Genomic DNA, 27228 nt, shown 5'->3' on the forward strand with positions numbered 1-27228 from the left:
CTGTAATAAAGGTTATCAAGAATCCTAATTGCTCTTCTCTGGATGCCAAATAAATCTGATGCATTGGGCACATGGCCCCAGACATACATTCATACCATACATTCAAGCAGGTTGTTTGAAAAAACATAAAAACGTTCATACTGGTAAAAAACCGTTTCAATGTAAAATTTGTTCAAAGTTGTTCAGTAGCAATATTTATCTGAAAACACATGAGAAAAAGCATACTGACAAACCAAAACTCATATTCTAAATATTTCAGTTATTATTATAATTTAAAATAGCATTTCCGATGCTAAGAATCACTTTTCTACCAAATTAGCTCCGAAGTTTGTTGGACCTTATACAGTTCATCACCTCGCAATATTTGTTTATCTGACACAATTCAATAAAACATGTTCCTCACTGTAAAATATCATCAGTTTCATTTTTGGTTTTGAGCTTTAGATAAAAGTTTTTGTTCAAGTAAAAACTTTATTTCGGGAAAGAGGTGTTGAATTGGTCAAAGCTTTCGCAGCCGAGATTTTCAGTGTTACTGCATTTGAGTTTGAAGGCTGTCACCAGTGAATCATCAAGATGAATAAACTTCTGAAGAAGTCAGCCACTCGTGCTGGCGAAACGTTAGAATGCAGTTCCAAACTACGACTGTCTTCAAACCGGAATGAAGATAGTAACACTGAAAAAGGGGTGTGTTACGCTTTCAAAATTGCTATCTGAAAGATCTGTGAAATGGTTCAATTTTTAATAAAACTTGAGTAGATTTCATAACGAAGATGGGAAACGTCTATAAAATTCTACATAGTTAATAGTTTATTCACAATACAATAAAAACATTTCATTTCGTAACATGATTTAATATAAAAACAACTGGAAGTGATACCTACAAATAGTGCTCACCATAACTATAATACACGAAGTGCAGGGAATTTGCAGCAGCCGTTTTCGAGACTTGCCATTGGTCAATGCTCTCACATATACAAAGGCATCGTATTTTATAATTATTTCAAGAACAAATATGGCAGTGAAAAAAATTTCAATGATTTTAAAACTTTTAGATCTCTTTTGAGTAGATTCTTGCTGAAAAAAGCATTCTATTCTGTGAAGGAATTTTTAAATGACTGAATATGGCCTTTTTTTAACAAATTTTATCGTTGAAAGTAAGTTGTGTATGTAGAATAGTCTTATAAATAGGTATATATTCTGTATTTAGTTGACTAGTCTTATGAAGTAGTAACATTTGTGTACCAAATTACTTTGTAACATATGTTCTGCTTTTACAGATGATTAAATTCTATTCTATTCTATGACCCTGAATACGCCTTGTCAAAGACCTCGCACATCTCAAAGGCCACACTCAATCTCAGGTTTGAACTAATATTGTGTTTTCATTGATACAACCTACTTGTTTGCAATAAATTATGTTCAGACATGTATGAATTTTTAGGCATTTAATTTTTCGTTTACCTTAAGAGAATATTTTCAGTAATAGTGAATCTGTTCATTGCTAACTGATAAGGCACTTAAAATCTCCACCATTGAGAATAGTCGTTAGCCAATCTCCGCTTTTTGGATACCTACATGACTTACCCTTTGGAATTGGCATAAAAGCGGATCGAAAGACTCATTTATTGAAGGTAATATTGTTCCATAAAACTGTCCATTTATTTGGTAGTGCAAAAATACGTTTTTTGTAGTATTATGAGCATCCTGTAATGATTCGTTTTTATATTAAATATTTTGAAGTAGCTATAAAGTTGTCCTTTATTATTTATAACCCATTCTTTCCTAAAAAAGATTTGCCTCACTTTTTGAGGTGGTTTTGAAATTACTTCAATATTTGACGTCATTCACGAAAATATTTCAAAAAGATTGTAGTAAACAGAATCGATGAATTCGTGTTACCTGTCAACTGTCATTGAATCATACAAAATAAAATAGCAAAGGCGCCACTGGAATAAAAGAAGTCGCTCCGGAGCGCCAATTAAATTCAATTGTTGTTTTTATTTCTATCGTTGTTTTATAATTTCACAAATAAATAAAAAAGAAATTTAATTTTCTCCGGTTTTTGGTTCCACTTTAAGATGATGTTAGCAACACTGATAGATGGCGAATAACTTTCATCGAGTATGTCAACTTGCCAACTGTCAACCAAACACAAAACAAATAACAAATAAACGTTCAACTTGATATTCCATCTCAGTCACGGATTTAATGTTGGTTTTACTTTTCATCAAATCAATTCTTTAGAATCATTATTATCCAGACACTATTCAGTACGAACTGAATCTCATTCGGAGATATCATTGAAAACAATTCCACCTTGACCACGTCACAGAAGAGTAAACAATTCCACATTATTTTTTGAAACCTAATAATGGCTACTGATGAATGTGGAAGACCAATTAAACAGGAAGTGGAATATTTTGGTGATGAGAATGATACCCACAACTCTGAAGATAAATTTGATGCACTCCAAGGAATTATCCCAAAGAATGAATTTGGGCCAGAACAGATCAAAAGTGATGTTATTGATACTGTTTATCATGATATGAAATCTGAGAGATGTCTGGAAGATGTTAAAGAAGGCCTACATTGTGAGGAGTGTGGACGCGGCTTGCACAGTCCAACAGATTTTTTCACTACCGATACTTTACAATCATGTAACTGCCATGCTAGGACAGGTGATGATATGACTCTGGATTTGAAACCACTTAACTTTGGCTTAGGTAACATATTTGTTATAGTAAAAGTTATCCGCAGATTTTACAATTGAATTTTAACAATATACTTAATTTAGTCTATTCAACAACCAGACAAACCAAACAGTATGTAAGCTTTGAGTGTCCCATGAAGTATAATGAACTACACTGACACAAATTGATATTTCCAAAATCATTATAGCTTCATAAATGAGAAATATATAATATCAATCAATTATAATTACAGCTCTGTAATAATTGTACTGTTACCAGAGATCAAAACATGTCTGAAGACTGTATCAAGAAGAGATACATACGTATAAGATAATAATATTTAGAAATATTTTTTTTAAACATTCATCTCTCAGCTATGTACACAGTAGGTTCTGGTAACTGCCTGCCGGAAAACAACTACTTCTCCGGCTAATAGGACGCTGGATATTGAATTACACACGACATACATTTATGGAAGATACCTAACAGAGGTTAGTCTCGCAGATATATGATGGGATTGGCCGATACTTGATGAAAATCCATAACTAAAGTATTCAAAAGACACTTAATTGTGAGTTTAACAAAAACGCAACACCATACTGAAATTATTTTAGTAGATCACCTACAGACCAGTTTCTTACACTGAAGAGAGGTAATACCTTGAAACTGGTCTGTATCCTATAGATTGCTTTTTCATAGAGGTTGTTGTACAATTTTGTTCCTCCATTTGGAACCCTATGCTATACAGGATATTCCTATAAAAGTCTATAAAAACGTGATAATATGTATTATCTAAAAAATATCAAGGTTCAACCTTTCGCGGTCTGCCTGTTGCTGACCGTTGTACTAGGCACACAGTTTCGAGTATGAATTAAGAAGAAAGTGTTGGTAATTTTTGCTCCTTGTCAGTTGCAAACCATCGACCATCCCTGTCTCTCTGTAACTTCCACTGTAAGGCAACTAGTTGATAACAGAGTTCAAAAACAAAGCATTTATAACCTCATAAATGACGTGTTCATTCGGAGAGATGTTCATGCTCTCTTCTACTCAGACTTGTCCTTTAAGGATAATTGAGTAAATTCTGCATTCCTGGTTCAGCACAGCACTACTGATGATAAACTTGATTATATGACAACAATAGAAAATTTAAATAGTTGTACACGGATCCAGATATAGTACATTGTAAATACTTTCAATGTTTGCCATGTAATGAACATCGTTAATGTTGTTCAATTTCAACTAGAAAATCTAAACAAATTAATTAGTGGCTAATATTTGCACATGTTTTGATTTGAAAATATGTAATTCATGTTTTATATTCAATTGTAAATTTGAGTGTGTAATGATGTCGAGTAATTTGCTCTTCTTTAAAAATGAAACTAGTGTTTTTTACAGATTCAGGAATCTTTTTTCATGAAACCCAGGGAGAAACAGTCGTTAAGAAGGAAGAAGAGGTTACTGATGAAAATATGTCGTTAACCCCGCATGGAGAACTATTTGGTATTAAGAATTTTAATTCTTTTGAACATGAAGAGGAGATTAATGAATTTAATTCTGGAAACTACTTGAGTTCAGTTAGAGAGGGTACATTTCATGAGGAAAACGAAAATTTTTCAGAAAATTTGAATGAAGGAAAAGATGCGAAATTGGTTGAGAACAAGCATACTGAGAAACTCCCAGTGTCATCTGGTGAAAGTCGTATTTCAAAAAAGTATATTCACTCAAAGCGTTTTCAGTGTCAAACCTGCTTTAAATCATTCTTTCAGCGTTCGCATTTGAGAGATCATGAATTAATTCATACAGGCGAAAAACCCTTTCGATGTAAAATCTGTTTCAAATCATTCCGTCACGGTAGTCATTTGAAAAGTCACGAAATGATTCATACTGGCGAAAAACCAATTTCATGTAAAAATTGCTCTAAACTATTCTCTAACAGGAGTAACTTGAAAAAGCATGAAATACTGCATAATACTAGCGAGCAATTTCAGTGTAAAATATGCCATAAATTATTCCCTTATCCTGGTAGTTTAGCAAAACATGAAAAAATCCATACTGGCGAAAGACCATTTCAGTGTAAAAGCTGCTCTAAATCATTCATTCGTAGAAGTGATATGAAAACACATGAAAGAATTCATACTGGCGATAAACCATTTCAGTGTAAAATCTGCTCTAAAACATTCAGTCGTGGATATAATTTGAAAAGTCACGAAAAAACTCATACTGGCGATAAACCCTTCAAGTGTAAAATCTGCTCTAAATCATTCATTCGTGGGAGTTCTTTGAAATTTCATGAAAACAATCATACAGGCGAAAAACCGTTTCAGTGTAAAATCTGCTCCAAATCATTCATTCATGGAAGTAATTTGAAAAGACATGAAAAAATTCATACTGGAGAAAGATGATTTCAGTGTAAAACCGATCACAGTGCAATCTGTTTTCTCTAAAATCTTTGAATATGCATATTTGAACAGACTGAACGTTTATTTGAATGAGAACATTATAGTATTCGATCTTCCAGCGAAGTCTTGTTTTTAGGAACGTCTTTAGACGAAAATTTGACCTGGAGCGGTCATATTCAGAAGGTCTGCAACAAACTCAATTCCGCATATTACTCAATCAAACAATTGAAAAACACTCTAGATAATTTTGGATTGATGAATGTCTACTTCTCTATGGCTTATTCTCACATCAGCTTTAATATCATTTCTTGGGGATGTGCAAGGGAATTTCCACGAGTTTTTGTTGCTCAGAAAAGATTGCTGAGACTAATTTTTAATATAGATTTTCAAGATAGTTGTAGACCAATTTTCTTAAGAGAGGGCCTATTGACGGCAACTTCTTTATTTATCTTGAAGTGTGTCACTTTTGCCCGTAACAATATAACTGAATTTGTCACAAACGCGGATATACATGGTAGAGACACCCGTCATGGGAAACCGTTAAGAACCCCCTCACACAAAACGGCTCACTTTAGATGCTCCCCACTATTTAATACAACAAACTGTTATAATAACTTGCCGGCATCTTTTAGGAAAATCGAGTCAGATAAACTTTTTAAAATTGAGGTGAAGAAACTTCTCTGACAGAAGTGTTACTACAGTCTTGAGGAATTCTTGCACGAAACTTTTTCATGACATTTTGAGAGTATTTGCTAGAGCTTCTCCGATTTTTTATATAATACTTCTATGTTGTGAAAGTTTGTGGACGTGAACCATATTTATTGTTTTTGTATTGTTCAACTTCTGTAGTTTTATTTTTGTTTTTTAATTATGACTTAGCACATGTACTCAATGTACCAAAGTGTTAAATAAATAAATAAATATCCAGAAACCAATATGGTTTTCAGAATTCAAAGTCATCAACCGATGTGATTCATTCTTTATATTCGAACGTCTTGAATTCAATTAGCAGGGGCGAGTGCCCTAGCGGGATCTTCTGTGACCTCAGTCAAAAATCTTTACATAAAACTCCGTAATATTGGCATACAAGAAAATGCACTAAGTGAGGAAGGTGATTAAACATTTTGAGACCGTTGTAAATAATGGAGTCTTTAACTAGGCTCGAAGAAGGCAGCGATAATTTGAAGCTGAATCTTTGTTTGGTTTGATACATTGGCTCGTCCAAGTTGTTAAACAAGTTCCTATTTTTAAAGAGAAGGCAGATTGTTTCATATATAAATAAGCAGAGCACAGTTAGGATTCTGTTACAGGCTAAAAGAGGCCGACAAGAGTTCCAAGGCTTGGCTTTGCATATGCATCGTATTGCATAACGAAGATTGGATTCAAAAAGGGAATGATAAACCATTATAGCTACTGCAGATCCGAGCTCTAATGCAGTTACTCGTATTGCATAACATCCAGAGGAGAGCTTGGAATTCAAACTGGGTCAATAATGTAAATTAAGAATAAGAGTGGGCCCAGTACCGAACCTTGTGGGAGGCCGCAAGTAATTTCACCTTCATTTGAGTATGAAGTGGTTTTGACCATCTGGGTGCGATCTGCTAAGTATGACTCAAACCACTCGAGAGTTATACCGTATCTACAGAATTTTCGTAAAATAATTTCATGATTCTCGCAATCAAATGCTTTGGCTGTATCACAGAAGACCGCAGCCACTGTTTCTTTGTCGTTTATGTTGGAATAAATATTGTAAAGAAATGAAAGTATGGCATCGGAAGTGTTTTTGTGCTTTTGGAAACCAAACTGGCAATCGCCTATTTTGTTTTCATTAAGAAAGCAAATGAGTCTTGTTTTAACTTATTTTTCTATCAATTTAGCCATTGTAGAGATTAGAGAAATTGGACGAAGACTTGATGGACCATTGATGACTTCACCCTTTGGCAATGCTAACACAATCGACATAGAGCAGATAGAAAATTGGTGCCGAAACCGAACCTTGTGTAACACCAAAAGTTGAAATTGTTTCATAACTTTTGCAATTATTGATTACCATCGATGTTGAAAATATTTTTAGAATACTTTGTGTGTTATAAGACAAGTTCTGAAATAGGTTCCTTTCAAGAGTTCACGCTAGCAACAGGTTGAATGAAAATAGCGAAATGGCGTTAACGTTGTTTAAGAAAAAAGAAAATCTAATTTATAGTGTTGATATACCGCATAAATTCGCGGAGCTAATCGGCGCCCAACGGTCCACAATTAAAACAATAGTAACCCGAAAACATATGTTTTTTTATTGGTGTTTTTCTAATTTAAGATTCACATCAGTATTAACAGCGGTCAGTGAAATAGTCACAGTTTTGCTAATACAAAAGCACGAAAAGTAACTTTTTGTAATTATATTGAGTATTATGAACATTATTCTGTAATGATTCCTTTTTAAATTAAAAATATTGAAATAACTATAACAATGTCCTTCATTATTTATATCCCCCTTCTTTACCAATGATTACTTTTCACTCGATTTTTTCGAAACGTCTTTTCTTGGTAGGTTTGAAACTGTTTCAATATATGATAGATTTGACGTCATTCACGAAATTATTTCAAAGAGAAATAATATCACGCCAGACATGACTAGGAACCGATTTATCTGTTGACTTTATGTACCTGTCAACAAAGAATCAAATTTGAAGCTTCTACAAGTATTTAGGCCACGTTTGTTACTCAATCTTTGTAAAAAAAAGACAATGTCAAATGTCTCATCAAGCCTGTGTTTACTGAGAATCACTTTTTCGTTGGCTAACAATATTTTATTGTTAAATAAAATTATAATAAACAGTGTTTTATGTACCTTGTTTAATTTTCCTCATCACGGACTCGCGCGGGATTCTTATAGTTCTGTGTTCTGTGGGTTAGCCACACTGATAGATGACGGATAACTTTCAGCAAGTATGACACAACTTGCCAGCTGTCAAGGAAGCACTAAACAAAGTTTAAAGTTTCAATTTTATATTCCATCTTAGCCACGGGATTAATGTTAGTTTTATTTTATATCAGTTTAATTCTTTAGAATAGTGGGAAAAATTATCCAGACACTAATTACTACAAACTGAATCTCACTCGGAGATATCGTTGAAAACAAATCCACCTTGTCCAGAAGAGATAACTATTCCATTTTTATCTTTTGGAACTTGATAATGTCTACCAATAAACATGGAAGACAAATTAAACAGGAAGTGGAATATTTTGATGAGAATGATACCCACAACTCTGAAGAAAAAATTGATGCACTCCAAGGAATTACTTCAAGGAATGAATTTGGGCCAGAACAGATCAAAAGTGATGTTATTGATATTGTTTATCATGATCTGAAATCTGAAAGATGTCTGGAAGAAGTGAAAGGAGGATCACATTGTGAGGAGTGTGAAGGCGGCTTGCTTAGTCCAACAGATTTTTTCAGTACCGATGCTTTACAATCATGTAACCGCCATGCTCTGAGAGGTGTTGATATGACTCTGGATTTGAAACCACTTAACTTTGACTCAGGTAACATATTTGTTATAGTAGAAGTTCTCTGCAGATTTTACAATTAAAATGTCACATTATACTTAATTTAGTCCATTCAACAACCAAACAAATCAAACAGCCACTCCTTTGAATTCAACAAAACAGAAATTAAAAACTGAATATATTCTAGCAAGACGATTATTTTTGGAGATGGCCCATATTATCAGTCATGAAAGATTGCGGATTTAAAAGCAGATTAGGGCTTTCTACATGACATGGACCAATAGAAATAAAATTTCACAGCACGACCTCTGAGATTTTTATAATTTTCGGTTTACTGATTGTACCCACAAAGAATATTGAAACTCAAAAATTTTAGATTTTAAAGGCAATGGGCTTCTTTCATGATTTTTGGTTTATAGTTCACTTGATAGAAATTTTAAATTGAAAAACAGTGCACTTTGTTTCATCTCTCTAAGTATGGTAGTTTTCCCGTAATTAATTATTAAAAATCGAATTTGCTAGGGTGGTAACGTCACAACCCTATTCCCGCTTCTTGTTTGATTGACCAATTGGAACAGTGGAAATAATCAACATTGCCAAATCGTAAAATTTTCGGAGCCTATAATTATCAGTTTATTTATGGAAGTGTATATGAACCCGTTTACGTTAACTAAAATCAGTATTCAAGTTCGAAAGATCACAAAATATTTTCCTAAACTATGAAACTGAAACTGTAATTTAATTAAGTAAAATGAAAAGCATTTGATTTTTTTGCAAAAATATTAATTCATTTTCTTTCATACTTTCAGCAACAGTATTAACTCCAGATAATACTTTCTGTGGAGAATACTTGAAGTTGAAATAAAAAACTGTGTCATCAAATTCCATATTTTCGCTCCCCTGTCATTTATAGTCACTTTTGAAATGATTTCTATAAAGTCTTGGAAGAGGGGAAGGATTGTAGTTCTTTCTTTTGCATCCAATATATTAAAAGTTTTTTTGATCAATCTTCATGTTCCTAGTGCTAGTCTAAGAAATCGCAATAGGGTTTTCTATGTAGACACCCGATCAGAGTCTCCACTCAATCGCTGCCTTAAGCAAGTGAATGATCTAGTCGTAAGTCATCAAAGTCTTGAATTTTTTTACTGTGATGAATTGGAAATAAGACAGTCACTTAAAAAAAATTGCGCCATATATACCTGTTTTTATTAATGTTTCTCTTGTATGTAATTTTAGGTGTTTATTTACTCTGTGTATTTTAAAATCAGTTTAAATGAAATCTATCTATCTATCTATCTAACGTAAGCAATGATTGAAAAGGGAATAATTTTATATCATAATTCCATCCATATCTTTATGAAAGTTATCTTGAGAACTTGCTTTACAAACTTCCTGAACTGATAAGGTGATTCGATATGTTTAAAATTTGTAGGTAGATAGTTATATATTTTAACTGCATTATAGATCAATGAGTTTTTAATCAAATTTGATGATGGAATAGGAAGTCTTGATGAATTCCTAAGATGATTTGTTCTTATGCACTAGGCACACAGTTTCGAGTATGAATAAAGAAGAAAGTGTTAGTAATTTTTGCTCCTTGTCAGTTGCAAACCATCGACCATCCCTGTCTCTCTGCAACTTCCACTGTAAGGCAACTAGTTGATAACAGAGTTCAAAAACAAAGCAAATGGGTGTTCATTCGGAGAGATGTTCATGCTCTCTTCTACTCAGACTTGTACTTTAAGAATAATTGAGTAAATTCTGCATTTCTGGTTCAGCACAGCACCACTGATGGTAAACTTGATGTACCAGTAAAATTATATGACAACAATAGAAAATTTAAATAGTTGTACACGGATCCAGATATAGTACATTGTAAATACTTTCATAAGAGGTAGAAAGAATGAGAAAAACTCATTTTGAAAGTATCAATACTTGTGAAAATAAAGTCAAGTTCTTAGGAACTATTCAATGTTTGCCATGTAATGAACATCGTTAATGTTGTTCAATTTCAACTAGAAAATCTAAACAAATTAATTAATGGCTATATTTGCACATGTTTTGATTTGAAAATAATAAATGTTTCATATTCAATTGTAAATGTGAGTATGTAATGACATGCTCAACAATTTGCTCTTCTTTATTAATGAAACTAGTATTTTTTACAGATTCAGGAATCTTTTTTCATGAAACCCAGGAAGAAACAGTCGTTAAGAAGGAAGAAGGAACTAAAAACATATCAACGCCACATGGAAAACTATTTTGTATTAAGAATGTTGATTCTTTTCAACATGGAGAGAAGATTAATGAATTTAGTTCTGAAAACTATTTGAGTTCAGTTAGAGAGAGTAGATTTCATGAGGAAAACGAAAATTGCTCAAAAAATTTGAATGAAGAAAAATATGCGAAATTGGTTGAGAACAAGCATCCTGAGAAACTCCCAGTGTCATCTGTTAAAAGTCGTATTTCAAAAAAGTATTTTGACTCAAAGGCTTTTCGGTGTCAAAGCTGCTTTAAATCATTCTTTCAGCGTTCGCATTTGAAGGATCATGAAAAAATTCATACAGGCGATAAACCCTTTAAATGTAAAACCTGTTTAAAATCGTTCCTTCGTGGTAGTCATTTGAAAAGTCATGAAAAGGTTCATACTGGCGAAAAACCATTTTCATGTAAAAATTGCTCTAAATTATTCTCTCACAGGAGTAACTTGAAAATACATGAAAGACTGCATCATAGTAGCAAAAAGTCATTTCAGTGTAAAATATGCCTTAAATTATTCTCTTATTCTAGTAGTTTAGGAGAACACGAAAAAATTCATACTGACGATAAACCATTTCATTGTAAAATCTGCTCTAAATCATTCAATCTTGGACGTTATTTGAAAAGACATGAAAAAATTCATACTGACGATAAACCATTCAAATGTAAAATCTGCTCTAAATCATTCTTTCAGAGTTCGCATTTGAGACATCATGAAAAAATTCATACAGGCAAAAAACCCTTTCAATGTAAAATCTGTTTCAAATCATTTTGTTATAGGAGTAATTTGAAAAGTCATGAAAAGATCCATACTGGCGAAAAACCATTTTCATGTAAAAATTGCTCTAAATCATTCTCTCACAGGAGTAGCTTGAAAATGCATGAAAGATTGCATGATAGTAACAGAAAGTCATTTCAGTGTAAAATATGCCCTAAATCATTCTCTTATTCTAGTAGTTTAGGAGAACATGAAAAAATTCATACTGGCGAAAGACCATTTCAGTGTAAAATCTGCTCTAAATCATTCATTCGTAGAGGTGATTTCACAGCACATGAAAGAACTCATACTGGCGATAAACCATTTCATTGTAAAATCTGCTCTAAATCATTCAATCTTGGAAGTTATTTGAAAAGACATGAAAAAATTCATACTGGCGATAAACCATTCAAGTGTAAGATCTGCTCTAAATCATTCCTTCGTAGAGCAGATTTGAAATCACATGAAAGAATTCATACTGGCGATAAACCATTTCATTGAAAAATCTGCTCCAAATCATTCATTCATGGAAGTAGTTTGAAAAGACATGAAAAAATTCATACTGAAGAAATATGATTTCAGTGTAAGATCTGCTCTAAATCATTCAGTCGTAGTGAGTTGGAAAGACATGAAAAAATTCATACTGGTGAAAAACCGTTTCAATGTAAAATTGTTAAAAGTCGTTCATAGAAATAAGTATCTGGAAATACATGAATAAAATTATTTGTTTGAAGGTGGTTGTTAATGTTCCATGGTACATTTAATTAGTTGGGACTTACATTTCCTAATGTGATATTAAATTAAATCTGATTTTCTTGTACTCGGAATAGTGTTCCGCAGGGGTCCATCCTAGGGCCACAAATTTAATGCATCCAAATTTCCTTCTGAAAATAATTTTTTTCACATCAACTAACCCTAATTTACCCGTAAAGAACATTTTTCAGACGGATTGCTAACATAATTTTTTTGTCGCATTTTTAATTTTTATTAATGATTTTTTGGGTTTGCTCTACACTACTGACTTCTAAAAAATTGTTTTCGGTATCTTAGAGCTACTATTTAACTACAGTCAGATTGCTATGCAGTTCGGTACAATTTTTTGACATTTTTGAAAATTTAGTCCGAACAAACGCTACGGGAAAAATGTCTGAAATTTGTATTTTTGAATTCGAAACAATCAAATCTACTAATTTGATGCTGCTGTGGCTGTATTGCTGTGAGACAATAATTTTGGTCGTTGGCTCTCGTACTTACTAATTGGTATTTTCGAGTTCAAAATAATCGAATTTATTAATTTGATGCGGCTGTAACTATTGCTATGAGACAAAAATTTTGGTCGTTGGCTCTCGTACGTACTAATTGGTATTTTGGAGTTCGAAATAATCAAATCTATTAATTTGATGCGGCTCTGGCTGTTGTGATGTGTTTTGACACAAATTATCTATATCAATGTTGTTAGATTGGCTACAGTGACTGTCGGAACCTACCTGTCATATGTCATATTGTAAGTCTACAGAGATGAATAAAGGCAGTTGCTCATGGACATGCGACTAGAAAGTATCACGAGTTTCATTCAAAATATAACAGCTGTATTGCTATGAGACAAACATTTTGGTCGCGGGCTCTCGTACCTACTAATAGCTGTGAAGCATGAAATAACAAAAACGAAAATTTTTGTCAAAAGTCAAATCAAGTTTATTACTGAGAATTAGTTCTTCGTTACTAAACAAATTTTTATTGTTGAATATTAATTTAATAAATAGTGTTTTATGTATCTTGTTCGATTTTCCGAGTCACGGGCTCGCGCGGGATGCAGTCATCAGCCTCGAAATTTGACTCTAGTGCCAAAAAATGACATTTCTGGCACAAACCAACATAACTCGTACAAGTTAAAAAAGATAATTAACAAAAAAATTATATAGTTGTTCTAACAAAAATCGTGGTCGCCTTCTGGGGTAAGCATACATTTTCAGGCAGCAAATCTGTTAAGTTCCTAAATGAAATGGGAGTGGCTTGTTGAAATCACACAAAAATTCAACAACTCGGAAAACGAATCAGTACCACAGAACTATAACTTACTATAGTTCTGTCACAGTATACTTATATACAGTAATCCCACTTCGGGTGATTTTTGGTTTGAATATTCTACACGCACACCCAGGAGTTGCAGTCTCAGATCTGCGCAAACGACCAGTTCAAGACAGGCACGAAACCCATCCAAAGTTGTCGAATTTCATGGGTTTCACCCAACTTACTGTGGTATATTATTTTACAACTCGTGAAAAAATGTTGGAGGTGGTCTCTTATTCCATCAAAGTCTGGTTGCAGGAATATTACTGGAAAAGGCGTCGATCATAAGAAATATTCCATGTATTTTATTCAAAACTGATCATTTTGTCGGATTACGATAATTGTCACATTGGCAACAGTGCAAAATGCAATCATAACCTTTTCGTTTCCTTTATACTTTACACGTTTTCTAAGTTTTCTTGAATATACTTTTATTCGTTTGCTCACAGTGGGTGTTTTTTTCTGCGAAATAGTGAATAGCGAAATCCCTACAGTTCTGGCTGAGTTTGTTTTCAAAAAACCGAAACTCGTCCGCCATCTTGAATTCTCAAATCAATAAATGAATATGCTATATTTGGCCTTAAATATCACTACAAAGAAATTTCACATGGATTCAACAAAACTCGTTCTTCATCTTGTCTTTTTCCTTGTTGAAAATATATTTTGTCACATCCGAATATGAACATCTGTCGAATTTTTAAAATCTACTTGAAACATAGTTCATCATTATCCAAATGATCTGGGTTACTTGAATATTACACAAATGCAAAATTATCATTTGTACAATTTTCTCAGGTGTCCAACATGGTTTTCATCGACTGTATTTTTATGAGCAGTTTATATGAATAGTTGTTATGTTGAGCAGTGTTTAGACGCTTTGGTTGAGATTGTGGCCGTGAGAAATGTCACTTCTGGACACCAACATCAAAGGGACCGACGCTAAAGTGGGACTACTGTATATAAGTATACTGTGGCTAAACTGTTATTCATTTCATATCTACGAATATAAATTTTTTTCATGACAGAGTTATTGTAAAAGGTTTTTTGCGAATGGGTTTTAAAGGAGAACATATGCAGAATACAGGCATTTCCATTTCTGGACAGGCAGTACTTGAATAATGTAGAACGATCTACTGACACTTTGCAGCTGATGGAACACATCATTCAATGAGTTTGGGTATCCCCTCAGAATAAATTATTTTCCATTCATCAATATAAACATCATCAAGTGCGAGACATTCATTCCAATGCCTTCCCAACTTTTCGATAACATGCTAGAAGAATAATTTGTCCTTGGTCTCAGAATACACTCAACTGTCAGCGATAAATTTCTCATTCGAGCCATATATTTTTCCTTGAAGCGTCTTTTCAAAGTCAGCATAGAACCATTAGTCACTGGGGGCTAGATCTAGAGAGTATGGTGAGTTTGGAAAATAAAGCCCATCTCGTTCAATTTGTCTATTGTTTTCATTGACTTTTGACACAGTGCGTCATTTCGATGTGCAGATTTTTTCTTCATGTGCAGATTTTTTTTTGCAATTTCAACTTTCTAACGAAATGACTGGTTTCAGGGTATTACCTAGTCAGCATATGAACACGAATAATTTCCACTGCACATACGATACCGATAGGAGAAGAATTTGTTGAAATATAAGAGCTTCATCTCGTGTGTTATTTATAACTACTGATGAATAATAAAGAATAAGAAAGAACTGTAGCATGATTTCACTCTAAGATGAAGTTGGCAACAGGTATATACGGACATTTTCAAACTTATACGAAACTGCAGTAAGGTTAGTTACAAATAGATGTGGTAAAAAACATAGAAATTTTCATTTCCCTTTTCATTATGATTTCCTACCACGTAGTAACGGCTACATCCATCAATTTATTGATTTTGTATATTACTAATTAATCTTTCAGTTGAATTGCTTCTTCTTTATTATAGGAATTGACGTTCTCCTTGCATTTTAGAATGAACTCGTTTTCAACATAAATGTATTTTTTTTATATATACATAGGTAAGTTTCATCCAAATATCAACCTACTTTTGTTACTTCAATCTTTTTATTTTTTTCCGCCTCCTGAAATGTCAATATTATGTAGTTGACCCACTACGTATCCTTGTAGGTTTCCGGGGTAGCTGGTGATTATTATATAAGGAAAATACTAGAAATACAAATTGTTCACTTTCAAACATTTATTGGTGTCTCCAAATTATTATTTTATTCTTCCTTCTTTTTTTGGCAATATTTGTCTGAGATTTGAAATTCCTATTTATATATTTTAATGTATAAAATAATTTTACCCTACTATGTAACTTCAAAAGGTGAGTTATTGGGAAATTTCCACATGGATGGTTATAATTGAATTGTTCAAACAATGATACAAATCCTGCAATGACATTTGTTCCTACAATAAGATTCTCAAAATTGCTTTGGAAGTTTACTTCCATGGAGGAAATAAAATAAACAAATCCATTTTTGGGCATCCTTAAGTTACCGAATGTGTCAAGAGTCCCTTTTTGAAATGCTCCGAAATAACAGTACGGAGATTCATTATTCAATTCACAATTTGTTTTGGAATAACTCACACACACAAATAACTCACTCACACAAATGTCACAACTATGAATTTTCAGTAATTTATTTATCAAGTGGTCCTTCGGAAACATGAAAAAACTTATTTTGGATTTTGAACTGTTATTTTTACAACTATTTACAGCACAAACGTGTCCACCACCTATTAGTTTTTCCATTATGTTAAAAATTAAAATTCACGATTCGCACAGAACACAAGTAACATAAACGCCCTAACAAGAGCAAAGCCAAAAGCAGAAGAGAAAGTATGTCACTTCCCAAAATGGCGGACTCATCAACGCGACGGATATGCGCGAACTTCTCCCGCTAAGCGAAGTGACATTGCTGATTGTTACCTATGCTGTGGTTTAATTCTGTAGAATAGTGGGAAAAATTAGCCAGAAAGTAATTACTACAAAGTAAATCTCAATCGGAGACTCGAAGATATCATTGATAATAAATCCATCTTGTCCATGTTACAGAAAAGTAAACAATAAACAATTCCAACTTTATCTTCCTTTGAAATTGGATAATGGCGACTGATGAATGTGTAAGACCAATTAAAGAGGAAGTGGAATATTTTGGTGATGAGAATGATACCCAGAACTCTGAAAAAAAAAATGCACTTCAAGGAGTTACCTCAAAGAATGAATTTGGGTCAGAGCAGATCGAAAGTGATGTTATTGATATTGTTTATCATGATCTGAAATCTGAAAGATGTCTGGAAGAAGTAAAAGAAGGCCCACATTGTGAGGAGTGTGGAGCTGGCTTGCTTAGTCCAACATATTTTCTCAGCAACGATATTTTACAATCATGTAACTGCCCTGCTCGGGATTTGAAACCACTTGAATTTGGCTCAGGTAACATAGTTGTTATACTAAAAGTTCTCTGCAGATTTTACAATTGAATTGTCAGACAAACCATACATCATATAAAAACTCATTAATGCAGTTTATTGCATGATTTTCACTGTAACGGGTTTCACAAAAACCTTGACACGTGTTTGGCTATACAATAGCTTTCTCAAGCATTGATTAAAGCTTGAAATCATACAATAAACTATTGTATGAGTTTTAGTATGGATTTTCATCAAGTAGCGGCCATTTCAATTCAAATCAAACAGTATATGAAAGAAAAACAGTGAAACATGTGAAATAGTAGAACAACAAAGTCACTCCTTGATTCCAACTCGACAGAAAGTATTTGCAAGAAAAGAATGTTTGCAAACTTTCTGTTAGCTGTATGCTAAGTTTAATTATGGAACAACAATGGGTTTCTATCTAAAACATTCATCTAGTTTAACTTTCATAACATACTACACATCTTGAAACCACAAAGTCCTGATCATTTCTTGAACGATATGTGAATATTAACCTGCAATTTTAAACTTGTTTGACAAGGCAAAAAATCAATGAAGATATTTGAAAACCTTCTGTATGAAAATGTCACCCTCTAAGTCATATAAATTTAATGTCAATTTTAAGCGTCCCATTTTAAGGTAATAATGAAGTGAAATGAACTAGAGCAAATTAATATGGCTTCATGAATGAGAAATCTGTAATATCAGTGATCAATTAATTGTACTATCCTTATCGTGTTGTTCTCGCCAGGATATTTGATTCTGTGAGTCCATATATTCTTGTGAATCTAGTGCAAAACTTACCACAGATTTACTTCTTGCATATGTTTTGATTTGAAAATAACACATGTTTTATATTCAATCGTACATTTGAGTGTGTAAGGATATGGAGTAATTTGCTCTTTTTTATTCATGAAACTAATATTTTTTACAGATTCAGGAACCTTTTTTCATGAAACCCAGGAAGAAACAGTTGTTAGGAAGGAAGAGGAGGTTACTAATAAACATATGTTATCAATGTCACGTGAAAAACTATTTGCTATCAAACATTTTCATTCTGTTGGACATGAAATGCTACATAAAAAGGGGGAAAATAATGAATTTAGTTATGGAAACTGTTTGAGTTCAGTTAGACAGAGTAAAGTCCATGAGGAAAACGAAAGTTGCCCAAGAAATTTCAATGAAGGAATCGATGTGAAATTGGTTGAAAACAAGCATACTGAGAAACTCTCACTATCATCTATTGAAAGTAACATTTCAAAAAAGCATATTGGCGCAAAGACATTTCAGTGTACAAATTGCTCAAAATCATTCTTTCGGAGTAGTCATTTGAGAAGACATGAAAAAATTCATACTGGCGAAAAACCATTTCACTGTAAAATCTGTTCAAAATCATTCTCTAGAAGTGATCTATTCAAATATCATGAAAAAATTCATACTGGGAAAAGACCATTTCAGTGCAAAAGCTGTTCTAAATCGTTTGCTGCAAAAAGTAGCTTGAAACTGCACGAAAAAATTCATACCGGTGAAAAACGTTTCAAGTGTAAAATCTGCTCTAAATTATTTATTCGTGGAGGTGATTTGAAAGTACATGAAAAAATTCATACTGGTGATAAACCATTTAGGTGTAAAATTTGCTCTAAATCATTCATTCGTTGTAATGATTTGAAAAGACATGAAAAAATTCATACTGGTGAAAAATTGTTTCAGTGTAAAGTCTGCTCTAAATCGTTCCTTCTATGTGGTCATTTGAAACTACATGAAAAAATTCATACCGGCCATAAACCATTCAAGTGTAAAATCTGCTCTAAATCATTCATTCGTGGAGGTGATTTGAAAATACATGAAAAAATTCATACTGGCGATAAACCATTCAAGTGTAAAATCTGCTCTAAATCCTTCCATCAAAGTGGTCATTTGATAACACATGAAAAAATTCATACTGGCGAACGACCATTTCAGTGTAAAATCTGCTCTAAATCATTCCGTCATGGTGGTACTTTGAAAACACATGAAAAAATTCATACGGGCGATAAACCATTCAAATGTAAAATATGCTACAAATCGTTCATTCAAAGAGGTCATTTAAAAACACATGAAAAGGTTCATACTGGCGAAAAACCATCTCAGTGTAAAATCTGCTCTAAATCATTCTTTCATATAGGTAATTTGAAAAGACACGAAAAAATTCATACTGGCGAAAGACCATTTCAGTGTTAAATCTGGTCTAAATTATTCCATTAATGTGGTCATTTGAAAACATGAAAAAAATTCATACTGGTGAAAGACCATTTCAGTGTAAAATCTGCTTTAAATCATTCCGTCAAAGTGGTTTTTTGAAAACACATGAAAAAAATCATACTGGTGACAAAGATTCAAGTGTAAGATCTGGTCTAAATCATTCATTTGAAGAGGTCATTTGAAAACATACATAGGTACTGTTTGAAAAATATTGAAAAATAAAAGCTTATATTATCTGTTACGTTCATTAATAAGGGTGTGACAAATTTTGAAAATTTCACATAAATTGCAAGGGTATTACTTCTAATGTTTTGCCAGGCTGACAATTTGTTCGATACAAAGTTTGTGGACAAACTGAAAACCTACTAAACTGACCTGGTTCATTTCTGATGTATTTTTAGTTTTTATGAATGAAATAGTGCAAGATCATTTTGAAATGAGGGGAGATTACTCATGAAAACCTGTATTTTGTTTTACTGTTTTACAGTTGACTCTATCAACAGGTTAAATAAAAACAATTCTTTAATGGCTTTCACGCTGTTTGATTGAAAAGAAAACCTTATTTCTCGGATTTCCCAGAGTTAGTCGGCGTCCAACTATCCATGAGTAAAACAAAAGTATCCCGAGATAACACATTGATGTTTTTTTTAATTCATGATTCAGGAAGTGAATGAAATGTTTATGGAGTTATGTGTGGTGGCACTGATACTTTAACAATTATGCAATTGCCATTCTATGAGAGGTGATGATATGACTCGTGATTTGAAACCACTTAACTTTGGTGCAGGTAATATATTTGATATTGTAATAGCTCTCGGCAGATTTTACAATTGAACAGTACATGAAAAAAAAAAGTGAAGTAGGTGAAATAACAGAACAACAAAGTGAATATCCCTTTGAGATGTCACTCCTCTGATTTGAGATACACAGGAATTATAGACAGAATAACTATTCTAGCAAAAGGTTATCTTTGAAGATGACCCACATATCAGTCATGAAAAAATGTGTAGATTTAAAGACAGGCTGGGGCTTTGTATATGAAATGGATCCATAGAAAAATATTTTTGCACCATTACCCCAAAATTTCAAGTTATGGCAATTAGTTATCATATCAAACACGTAGTCATCTTTAGCGACTCAAAAAGTGTGCTGGCAAAATTTCTTTTGTCAACCGAATCTGTAAAAAGCGATTATCTCCCATTACGTACCAGACACCTAATGTATAGAGCCATCACAAGTGAAACAGCATACATTTGGCATGGACCCCTAGTCATTCCAACATCGAGGGTAACGATACAGCCGATACCTCATCCGATATTGGAAGAAACCATCCGCTCTCTTATCACCCTCAAGCAGACTATAGAGAGTTCTAAGCATCATCAAAACATAATATCTGGAAAGGGTGGACCGATCAATATAGTGTGGACAGACAATTCAAAGCTAAACTTTACTTTTTCTCCGTACCAAAACCTTACAAAACTCCATAATTCAAAGATCTGGCTAGTTGTTTTCGTAAAGAAATCATCAATATGTGCAGGATTAGGAGCACTCATTCCCTCAGTAAAGCGCATCTCCACAAACCGCTGCGAATGTTGGGGAAATGCAGAAGTTAATACATATATTCTTTGTCTCCCCTTACAATTTTCACAATATACAAACATTTTATGCCTCTCTTATGATCCCTCCTTCAACAATTTAGCTTCTTACCTTCCCTGATATCTTTTTCAAACATATAATCACCAGTTAACATACAAACCATATCCAAATTCATAATTGCATCCAATATAAAGCTGTAGTGACCGAGATAGACCCAATACTTGTGCACATGCAGTGCTTCGCCGATCATGACCTGATTGTAGTGCCCATACACATAACCGTTGTGCATCACCTCACAGTATTGCTTATACTCTAGTGTAATCGGATATTGTTTGTTAATTGACTTCAAATTACAGTTGAACTTTGTTTTAGCGTATATCCAGGTGTGGCTTCGGTTCAACTCGGCCCCACTTCAGTATGGGTTCCACCTGTAGTAGTAACGTGTTTCTGGAACTCCTGACTGGATAGCCCTGGCAGCTGAAGCCGTTATTGGAAAAATAAGAAGAAGAACAATAAGTGAGACGGATATATATATTTTCTCTATATATATATATATACACAGCATAATTTTTATATAAATTATATATATTACAAATGACTACAAGTATAATTCTACATAAACGAATATTTTTGATATGGCTACTCTTGCTACTACTACTGGTGAAGGTGAATATGAATATGGGACAAAAATTAAACAGGAAGTAGACTCTTTTGTGGAAGAAAACGACACTCTCAACTCTGAAGAAAAATGTGATGCATTTCAAGTGGTTACATCAAGGAAAGAATTCAATCAAGAAAAAATAAAAAGTGAAGATATTGATGTTGTTTATCATGATCTGAAATCTGAATGTGTGGAAGAAATAAAGGAAGGCTCATTTTGTGAGGTATGTGGAGGAACTGAACTTAGTTCAAGGGATTTTGTCAGCCCTGACAGTTCAAAATGCAGCTGTAATTGTCAGTGGCAGAATGAGTTTAAAGTTATGAAAGGTGAGGATATGTATTAAAATTTGAAACCACTCTGTTAACAGAAAATACAGGCATCCCAACAGAAAATTAAAAAAAAAATACTTTGTATACGTTAAAAAATGTATGTTTCGTGACATCATAAATGAGAAAATGTTGATGATGTGAAATGATTTGCTTTTCTTTCTTAATGAAACTAGTATTTTTTACAGATCCCGGAATATTTTGTTTTGAAACCAAGGAAGAGACTGTTGGAAATGAGGAGGTCATCAATAAAAATATTAATGAGATGAAGGAAATACTTAGTCCTGGACACTATTCCAATTCAATTAGAGAGGGTAGAATTAATGAGGGAAACGAAATTTGCTCTAAATCTTTCATTGAGAGAGGTAACTTGAAAGCGCATGAAAAGATTCATACTGGCGAAAAACCATTTCAGTGTAAAATCTGCTCTAAATCATTCGTTCAAAGAGGTCATTTGAAAAGACATGAAAATATTCATACTGGTGATAAACCATTTCAATGCAAAATCTGCTCTAAATCATTCACTGAGAAAAGTAGTTTGAAAGTGCATGAAAGATTTCATACTGGCGATAGACCATTCCAATGTAAAATTTGTTCAAAATCATTCATTTGCAATAGTAATTTGAAAACACATGAAAAAATTCATACTGGCGATAAACCATTTCAATGTAAAATTTGTTCTAAATCATTCATTTATAATAGTAACTTGAAAACACATGAAAAAATTCATACTGGTGATAAACCATTTCAATGTAAAATCTGCTCTAAATCATTCATTTACAATAGTAATTTGAAGTCCCATGAAAAATTTCATACTGGTGAAAGACCATTTCAGTGTAAAGTCTGCTCTAAATCGTTCACTGAGAAAGGTAGTTTGAAAATACATGAAAAAATTCATACAGGTGATGAACCATTCAAGTGTAAAATCTGCTCTAAATCATTCATTCAAAGAGGCCATTTGAAAAGACATGAAAATATTCATACTGGCGATAAACCATTTCAATGCAAAATCTGCTCTAAATCATTTACTGAGAAAGGTAGTTTGAAATTGCATGAAAAAATTCATACTGGCGATAAACCATTTCAATGTGAAATCTGTGTTAAATCATTCAGTCACAATAGTAGTTTGAAAATACATGAAAGAATTCATACAGGTGAAAGACCATTTCAGTGTAAAATCTGCTTTAAATCATTCAATCAAGGAGGTGTTTTGAAAGGACATAAACGAATTCATACTGGTGAAAAGCCATTTAAGTGTGAAATCTGCTCTAAATCATTCAGTCAACGAGGTCATTTGAAAAGACATGAAAAAATTCACACTGAAGAAAAATCATTTCAATAGATAATTTGTTCAAACTCGTTTAGTACAAATGAATGTCTGAAAATACATGAATAAACCATTTTAGAGTAAATTCTGTTTTAAATATTTCAGTCGAAATAATAATTTAAAATTGCATGAATAAATTCATAATGTATTAAAAGCATTCAATTTCTAAGAGCAACAGTAAAATAGAACATTGTTGAAAAAGAACAACTATTGTATACTGATACAAGTGTTATTCTTTTGTAAACTGTAAATACATTATAATGGATTTTCATCAAGTATCTGTCATTTCCATCACACTATGGATTAATTTTTTACTCATTTCCTTCATAAACAATCATAGTATCTTGAGAATAAATTATGGAATACCTGTAATGTGTAATGCTCTTAAACTTTGTTATACGTTTCAAATGTTCATTATACATAAAATTGTAGGATTCTACATGACCTTCAAATAAAAGAAAACGTTCCATTCCACCTTTGTTATCAAGTAATACCTCATTTACAGGTAAAGTCAAATCATTTAAATAATGGAAACTTTCTTCCTAACACATGGACAGGACATTCCAATATTACTTTAAACGGCAGGGTCAATAAAACATAACATAACAAAAACTCATTTCAATGTGAAATCTGTTTTGAATACTTCTCTTGTGGTAATGTTTTGAAATTGCATGAAAAAATTCATACTGGCGAAAAACCATTTCAGTGTGAAATCTGCTCTAAATCGTTCCTTGATTGTGATCATTTGAAACTCAAACAAGTTCAATAAAACGAGAAAGAATTATTATTGATGTAGATGTGAGATAATATGCTTCAGGTGATGATATAATTGAAGAGGTACCTTAGGTAGAGGTTTAGGTAATTTTTTGGAGGTAGTCTCAATTATGGTTACCTTAATATATAAATATTAGTGTAAGAAGCCACTTGAAGTATTCAAATCACTTGACAAAGCTACTGTGTTAGCGAAATATGTTGTGATATATATTTTTCAAATAAAGTTTGTGGAAATCAAATCTTGAGGTGTGGTTTATGAAATTACTATGGATCTATGGATGAGGGTATCACTGGTCGAAACAAGGAGGACATTATTAGTACCTTCTACGCATTTTTTTTGAATTATAGAGATTCACCACGTATTGTTCTGTGGTTGGACAACTGCTCCAGCCAAAATAAAAATTGGTGTTTTATAAGTTTTTTGGTATATGTCGTAAATTCAGATGACGTGGCCATTGACGAAATTGATATACAGTACTTTGTACCCGGTCACACATGTGGTTAAAACAATCAAAAGACTATTTACAATATTTATAACTTAAGTTAATATTTAGGTTGGTAATGCAACATCTTTACATTATTACACTGTTGGTAAGATTGTTTTGTAGACATAGTTGCCAAGTATAATAAAAATGATATAACAGTTTTAGTGAAGAGATTTTGTAGACAAGAACAGTCAGTTTAGTTTTTCATTATTAAAAATTATCACTGTAATTTCATCTGTAGAAAACCAAATTAAAGTGTTGTAGTATTTTTCACAAAGTGTATCATTACTACCACAAGCTTCCAACATAACGCATTCATGTCAGCTGATAGCTTTTACCATCAGGTGGAAGCTGCTTTGAGGAAACAGAAAAAGACATACGATTTCAGGGATTTCTCAGAATCTGTTCAAGGTGCCAATAAGTCAAACGTGGACGTGAAAGAAATGAAACCCACAGACTTTTTTCTCTGGAAGGATTTCAAGTCGCAAGAAAAAATTCAAAAGGCATAAAACATATACTTATAAATGAAAGCAGTAGGGGGAAATTATTATCTGAAGTGTAAAACTGATTTGGCGAAAGATGATTATATGACACTGGATTTTCTGTTTAAGAAGAACATGAAAAATAATGGAATGCCCGCGCCATCCCCTTTATCGTCGCCATGTGGAGTGTCAATAGAGAAACGCGAAAGTATTCTAAATAATAGGAAACGATTTTGGGAAGAGTTGGAAATCAGGCCCCCTTGCCTTCAAAAAATTAAGAATTCATGATAAATTACAATGATAACGTTAATTGATATTTCAATGGAGCAATATAAAATGATTTGCAATGTAGTTTCTCATTCACACTATTCAACGCATGAATACAGTATGTGAACACTGCCCGATAATAAAGCAGTATGTGCGTGTATATACTGCATTTTTCGTTTGTAATGGTTACACAATTTCTGCAGTATATGTTTTTTCTAGCGGAAAAACGTGGAGTATTTGAAAACTTACTATTGTGGAAAGTAAGTAATGTCCAAGTTAATCAAGGAACACGTGAATCACGGCGCAATTGACCGTAAATTCTCTTGGTCAAAGTTAAATGCAAATAGTCGCATATCTCAAAATGGCTGTTTTGTACATACGGCACTTTTGCTTAGCAGGGCTAAGCAGTATTGTTCTTATACTTTGTTATACAATTCAAATGTTCATTATACATAAAATTTTAGGATTTTTCATGACCTTGATGTTGGAGTTTATTTAGTTAAAATTTTTCACATTCTGTATAATCATATATGATGTTTTGTAAAACTTGAATGTTGACGTTGTGACGTTGTTGAAAAAATATATTTGTTATTTTGACAGACAAAAATTTGAATTTTATTTCGCTTCTTTGAGACCGGATATTCCAATAACAAATCATTTACGGGTCAAATCAAATCATTCGAATAATGGAAAGTCTATTCCTAACACATGGACACACATTCCAACGAGTAATACCCTAAATCATAGCATTTCGATGACTAATGGTGTTTCTCTAAATCAAAGAGAAAATCCGGATTTCCTTAAAATCATGACTCCGGCCGTGAAAGCAAATGTTTTACTGCCGTCCCTAGTTGAACTAATTGATTGACGTTTTCAAATATTCTTTGTTATATTACATTATATATAACAGAATATATGCCTATTGACGCTGCTGTTCCAGTCGACCAGGCTGGTTTTATGAGTGAACGCAGCTGCTGCGACAACTTTTATTGGGTCATTCATACCTTGTCTTAAAATTTGTCAGCTTCAGGTAGCGAACCCTCGGCATAACTTACTCGGTTTTGCAGAATGATTTGAGTGGATTCCACGGTAGCAACAGGTTAAATGAAAACAATTGCGAAATGGCGTTCAAGCTGTTAAAGTAAAGAGAAAACCTTATTTCTCCAATTGGGGGGGCTGTGGAGAAACAATCTTTAGAGTTATGGGGGGGGGCTCTAGAGAATCAATCATTCCTCAGAGCCGTAGGGGACTGTGTGGTATGGTCAGTTTGTTAGAAACGCAAGTTTCTAAATGCACAAAATCTCTTATTGATATTCCGCATGAATTTCCAGAGCTAGTCGGCGCCCAACGATCCATAATTGAAACAAAAGTAAAGGGATAACACATATTGGTGTTTTTCTAATTCATGATTCACAAAATGAATGTGGAATGAGTATGAGGGTTCTGGGAAAAATGCAAAACTACATTTAGAATTTACCTCATATTACCTGTCAGAACAGAAAATGATGAAAATTAATCAATAACCAGTATTGAACATGAAATAAAAATTGAAGTCAGTGAAATTGTCACAAATTTTCCTATTGCAAAAGCAGCAAAAGTAACTTTTTTGTTTACTCAGTATGAGTTTACTTACAATGAGGCTGCAGACTCGTCTTTTAAAAAAGGGTGCTGCAAGTAGCTTCATCTGACCAGAAACTGTCATTGACATCACTTTAGGCTTAGCCAAACAAATATTGAACACTCGGATGGGGAATATTATAGATTTGATGAGTTTCTGCCTTTGCAGGATGTCCTAATATAACTTGTTCTCACTGCCTTTAACTCTGATTATCTGTTGAAATTTTAAATTATATGGAAATTTGTTGTTTTTAATAATTTACCTACTATCGTAGAATGTGCATCTGTTTATAATGAAAAAACGGTGGGATAGTCTCGGGGGAAGCGTACGG

The 27228-nt window shown here is 33.1% G+C and overlaps 4 protein-coding genes across 9 annotated transcripts; all 4 read left to right on the plus strand.

The window, feature by feature from the left end:
• The first annotated feature begins 2170 nt into the window (after positions 1-2170).
• On the plus strand, positions 2171-7602 carry LOC141485031 (uncharacterized). The gene is made up of 2 exons (XM_074180895.1): positions 2171-2723; positions 4086-7602. The coding sequence occupies exons 1-2, from the start codon at positions 2372-2374 to the stop codon at positions 5090-5092; spliced, it is 1359 nt and encodes a 452-aa protein (XP_074036996.1). The 5' UTR covers positions 2171-2371; the 3' UTR covers positions 5093-7602.
• Positions 7603-8024: 422 nt separating this feature from the next.
• On the plus strand, positions 8025-12345 carry LOC111508725 (uncharacterized). Its single transcript, XM_023164329.2, has 2 exons — positions 8025-8632; positions 10765-12345. The coding sequence occupies exons 1-2, from the start codon at positions 8284-8286 to the stop codon at positions 12111-12113; spliced, it is 1698 nt and encodes a 565-aa protein (XP_023020097.2). The 5' UTR covers positions 8025-8283; the 3' UTR covers positions 12114-12345.
• A 4635-nt stretch (positions 12346-16980) lies between these two features.
• Positions 16981-25755, plus strand: LOC141485033 (uncharacterized). Of its 4 annotated transcripts, none has more exons than XM_074180898.1 (4): positions 16981-17121; positions 21330-21944; positions 22133-22309; positions 25499-25755. In XM_074180898.1, exons 2-4 carry the CDS (start codon positions 21593-21595, stop codon positions 25588-25590), a joined length of 621 nt encoding a protein of 206 aa, XP_074036999.1. In that variant the 5' UTR covers positions 16981-17121; positions 21330-21592; the 3' UTR covers positions 25591-25755. The 4 variants fall into 4 exon arrangements, with proteins under 4 accessions (XP_074036999.1, XP_074037000.1, XP_074036997.1 ...); XM_074180899.1 differs by lacking the exon at positions 25499-25755 and adding an exon at positions 23777-24799; XM_074180896.1 differs by lacking the exon at positions 25499-25755 and having other exon boundaries at positions 22133-24799.
• Positions 17208-19891, plus strand: LOC111508715 (uncharacterized). 3 transcript variants are annotated; one of them, XM_074180902.1, is made up of 2 exons: positions 17208-17759; positions 18055-19891. In XM_074180902.1, exon 2 carries the CDS (start codon positions 18129-18131, stop codon positions 19338-19340), a length of 1212 nt encoding a protein of 403 aa, XP_074037003.1. In that variant the 5' UTR covers positions 17208-17759; positions 18055-18128; the 3' UTR covers positions 19341-19891. The 3 variants fall into 3 exon arrangements, with proteins under 3 accessions (XP_074037003.1, XP_074037001.1, XP_074037002.1); XM_074180900.1 differs by having other exon boundaries at positions 17747-17884; XM_074180901.1 differs by lacking the exon at positions 17208-17759 and adding an exon at positions 17766-17998.
• Positions 25756-27228: the final 1473 nt, after the last annotated feature.

Source organism: Leptinotarsa decemlineata, unplaced genomic scaffold (assembly GCF_025532065.1).
Source record: "Leptinotarsa decemlineata unplaced genomic scaffold, Ldec_3_MD MMD2_tig00026307_RagTag_RagTag, whole genome shotgun sequence".
Classification (NCBI taxonomy): Eukaryota; Metazoa; Arthropoda; class Insecta; order Coleoptera; family Chrysomelidae; genus Leptinotarsa; species Leptinotarsa decemlineata.